Raw genomic sequence first — 4,525 nt, forward strand, 5'->3', positions numbered from 1 at the left:
TTTGAGACAGGGTTTCTCTGTGTAGTCCTGGCTGTCCTGAAACTCACTTTGTAGACCAGGCTGGCCTTGAACTCAGAAATTCGCCTGTCTCTGCCTCCCAAGTGCTGGGATTAAAGGCGTGTGCCACCACCGCCTGGCTTTCCCCCCATTTTTGTGTAATTCCTTCCTAAAGTTCTTAGAAAATAGGATTATTTCAAAATGAATATATAGGTTCTTAGCCTAATTCATAATGGTGTTGCAGAGTATCTGTTTGATGCTCGTAAGCATTTGGAATTGTGGTTTCATGCTCTTGTGTGTAATACAAAGAGTGAAAGTTAACTGTGAACATGAATCTCAAAGCTGTGCAAGTTTAATTTGTTATGTGTTAGGAGAGATTTAATTTCAGCAGGGTGTGATAGCAAATGACTATAATCCTAGCACTTGGAATATGGAGGTACAAGATCAGGAGTTCAAGGTCATCATGGAACACACCAAATTCTGTCTTTAAAGACAACAACAATAACAACCAAAAACCTCAAGACTTTATTTTAAAGGTCATTAGTTTTAAAAGTCATTTGATTATAATTAATTCACAAATAAAAACATCACACAGTGTGATTAAGGTAGATGCTCAAAACAGCTTTGAACCCTATGCATCTCAGTGAATATACAATTAGGACGGCCATGCTGAAGCCTGTGTCTGCACTTAGGGTAATACACTGTTAATTAGATTCTAAATCCCTTATCTACCACAAGGAGAGAAAGACTATGGTAGTGGGACAGTTAGATTTATGTCTTCCTTCATAATACCCAGGACCTTTGCCTACATTCTCTCTTTACTGTCACCTAACATAACCTCCTTTCTAAATGTCATACGATACCCACAGTTACCTCTCTCAGTTAAAACTGGAGTGTGTGTGTGTGTGTGTGTGCGCGCGCGCGTGTGTGTGTCTATGCATTGTAGATCAGAATAGGCACATGAGGGAGAAAATATGTTTTCCTTTTCTTTGTTTCTGAGTTTGGGTGGCTTTGATTGATATTTTACGTTACAGTCCTCACAGTGCTGTCCCCTGCCCTGCCCTTTGTGTACAGCCTGCCTAAACCCATGCTTCTCTCTGTGTGTAGTAAGTAAGAGTCCAGGTGATGCTAGTGACATAATAATAAGTCCTCTGGCCTGACTAGCGTCACATCACGAGTGTGTACAGAGGAATTAGTGTACACACGTGTCAGTACCAGTGACAAGAGCAGGCCACGGTACGTAGGGAGTCACAGACAGGCAGAGCTGAGCTGCACACACTCTGGGGAAAGTGATTCCTTTGTATCCTATTCTTTCCCTAAGAAATCACTGGTTTAGATCCAGTGCAGGGTGGACGGGTCTCCTAGTCTTATTGGTTATTTCAGGCTTTAACAAATAGTTCATAAAAGAAGCTGCTGGATTCACCATAGAGAAAGATATGTTTTTGTTTGGTTTTCTGCCCTACTTAGATTTTAAAAAGGTATATGTATAGGTTGTCAATACCCTTTGCTATAAACAAAGTTCTTTATGCACAGTAACAACAACAACAATGGCATAATTTATCAGTACAGGTTCAGAAGCTCGTAGTTGGCCACTTTCAGTCATCTCAGCCCTAAGCTATTATCATTTTTTACCAACATTGTTATTTTTAAATGTTAAATATGTTTATATAAATGTGCTCTACATTTAGCCAGCTGTTCTAATTTTGATTTTTCTTTTATTGTGTCTTCTTCTTGCTTGCTAAAAGCTAGGATGTGTCAGGCCCATGCACAGTTAAAAGCTAGGATGCATGTACAGTTAACAGCTAGGCTGCATCAGGCCCATGTACAGTTAAAAGTGAGGCCTTGTTGAGCCTTCAGGCCTGGAGAACGCAACACACCGCATGCTAGCATGAAAAAAGTCTCCTTTATGTGTGTATTTTTTTAAAAATCAAAAATTTCAAAAGTTAATAGTAATCAGCCATCTGTTTCCCTTTTTGCTACACTGTTCATTTCATTAGCACATTTGCTGCCCGTCAGTTTTATTTCCTAGGTATTTAATTTCTGTAGTTCTTTGTACATTCTGTAGATCAGCCCCTGTCTGAAGCATAAGTGGTAACGGTTTTCTCCCCTTCTGTGGGCTGCGAGCTCTGTTGTTTGTTGTCGTTGCTGTGCAGGAACTTTAGACTTCACCTACTCCATCTGCTGAGAGTGGGCTGGGTCCTGTGCTGCCGGGTTCCATTCAGAGCGTTCTCGTCTGCTCCAGGGTCTTTCTTCCCAGTGGTTTTGTAAATTGTCTTTGTGTGTGTGTGTGTGTGTGTGTGTGTGTGTAGTTTAGTTTTTCCATTGAAAACATTTTACACTATATATTCTGTATATATTTTACACTATATATTGCTACCCCCTTCCTCCCAGATCCTCTGTACCTTCTTACCCACCTTACTTTATATTCCTTCTCCCTCTTCAAAGACAAAGACCCAAGAAACACACTCAAAAGCCTCACAAAGCCCACAGATATAGTAATCAAAACAAACAAACGAGAGATCAGAAGGCAAAAGATGCCCAAGCAAGGCAAAGTGAGATAAAAAAAATCTCCCCAAATACCATCAAATTAACTTTGTGCTGGCCACCTCCTGGGCGTGAGTCCTGCCCTGGATGGAGGGGGTTAGTGTAATGAGCCTTCATTCCTCTGCAGCTGGGCGTGACTTGCAGTAGCTTCTTGGTTAGGGGTGAGAGCATGTGTCTATGTTTTCCTCTCAATCCCAGGACCCCATGTGAACCCGTGAGGTCTTGTAGGTGCCGCCACAGTCTCAGTGAGTTCTTGTGTTTATCATCAGCTCTGATGTCTGGAAGACTGTTCCTGGAGTCACCCATCACCTCGGGCTCTTGTTATCTTTCTGCCTCTTCTTTCCTATAGATCCCTGGGCACTGAGGGAAGGACTTGATGGAGACATCCCACTTAGGACGGAGCGAGTGTTCCAGCCTCTCACTCACTCCCTGCACACTGTCCAGCGGTGTGTCTCTGGGCTGATTCCCATCTACTGCAAGACGAAGCTTCTCTCTTGAGGCCTGAGATACCCCAGTGACCTGAAGAACATTCTTCCTGGTCTACTCTAGCAGTTTCAGGCTTTCAGGCTTTCAGCTAAGGTCTTTGATATATTTTTGAATTGATTTTTGTGCAAGGTGAAAGATACAGATTTAATTTAAGCCTTTGCAGGATATCCAGTTTTGCCTGGACTATTTGTTGACCATGATCTCTTTTTTTCTACTGCATGTTTTGCCTCATTTGTCAAAAGCTAGGTGGTCATAGTTTTGTTGGTCTATATGTGGCTCCTCTATGCTGTCCAAGTGGTCCGCCTGTCTTCTTATGACAGCAGAGGGCTGTTGTTATCACTGTATAATTTGGGGTTGGGTTTTGCACCTCCAGTGTGTTCTTATCACTGAGGATCACTTTGGCTATTTGTGGTCTTAAATGAATACTCGGATGGGTTTTCTTCTAGAGCTGCAGAGTATAACATTGGAATTTTGATAAATATTATATTAAACTTGTAGATGACTTTTGGTGTCCTATCCATTTTGTAATACTGATTCTGTTTATCAGGGGCAGAGAGGGTCTTTCAGTCATCTAGCATCTTTGATTTCCTTCTTCAGTCTTGATGTTTCAATTGGTTGCTCAGGTGTATTCTCAGGTACTTCATATTGAAAGTAATTTATCTTATCACAGTTATTTTAAAATTATATGTGTATGTCTGTGTGTGGGTTTATGCAACTGAGTACAGTGCCATTGAAGGCCAGAAGAAGGTATCGGCTCTCCAGGACCTGGAGTTACAGGAGTTACAGCCATACATTGTGAGTGCTAGGATTCAGACTCGGGTCCTCTGGAAGATGAGTGTGCGCTCTCGCCTGCCAAACCCTCTCTATGGCCCATGGGTGCTTGACATTTTGGGGAGTTATGAGTAGGATAGTTTTCCTGATTTCTTTCTGGTGTATATGAAGGCTATATTGATTTTGTATCTTGTAGCTTTACTATGTTTTTACACCTAACAATTTTCTAGTGGATTACATAGAATCTTTAAAAAATACTCATGTCACTTGCAAATGGGATAATTTGACTTCTTCTTTTCTTAAAGTTAATTTTTATTATAAACAAATGTTTTATTTTTAGGTTGAAAGGAAATGTCCTTATTTAAAGCCCGTGACTGGTGGTCTACTGTGCTGGGAGAAAAAGAAGAATTTGACCAGGGCTGCTTGTGCTTGGCTGATGTCGACAACAGTGGGAACGGCCATGGTGAGGACCTGTGGGTGGGCTTTTGTTGTCCCAGCATTGGGATGGAACTCAGGGCCTCACTCACGCCAAGGAGGCTTTCTGATGCTGGCCTTTAGTCTGCACCTCCCCACTGGAGCCAAGCATTAAAGACAGTAAATAGAAATGACTCGGTTTTAAAAACATGAACTTAGGAGAACATAACTAAAGTGTCATAAGTATAGCCCAGGTTTGAATGTACCTACTTCCCCCCTTATTGTCTTTTTTTTTTTTTTTTTTTTTTTTTTT

General features: G+C 41.4%; 1 protein-coding gene across 8 annotated transcripts in view; it reads left to right on the forward strand.

The window, feature by feature from the left end:
• The window catches only part of Bbs9 (Bardet-Biedl syndrome 9), a 418,538-nt gene that overhangs the window by 22,426 nt on the left and 391,587 nt on the right, over positions 1 to 4,525 (forward strand). For 6 of the 8 annotated variants that reach the window (XM_021206054.2, XM_021206053.2, XM_029543257.1 and 3 more), the window contains one exon: positions 4,139 to 4,261. The exons of the other annotated variants lie outside the window; for them this stretch is intronic. In XM_021206054.2, the coding sequence (XP_021061713.1) occupies positions 4,150 to 4,261 (112 nt within the window). In that variant the 5' untranslated portion in view covers positions 4,139 to 4,149. The remainder of the gene's footprint in view (positions 1 to 4,138; positions 4,262 to 4,525) is intronic. 8 annotated transcript variants of the gene reach the window in all.

Source organism: Mus pahari, chromosome 10 (assembly GCF_900095145.1).
Source record: "Mus pahari chromosome 10, PAHARI_EIJ_v1.1, whole genome shotgun sequence".
Lineage (NCBI taxonomy): Eukaryota > Metazoa > Chordata > Mammalia > Rodentia > Muridae > Mus > Mus pahari.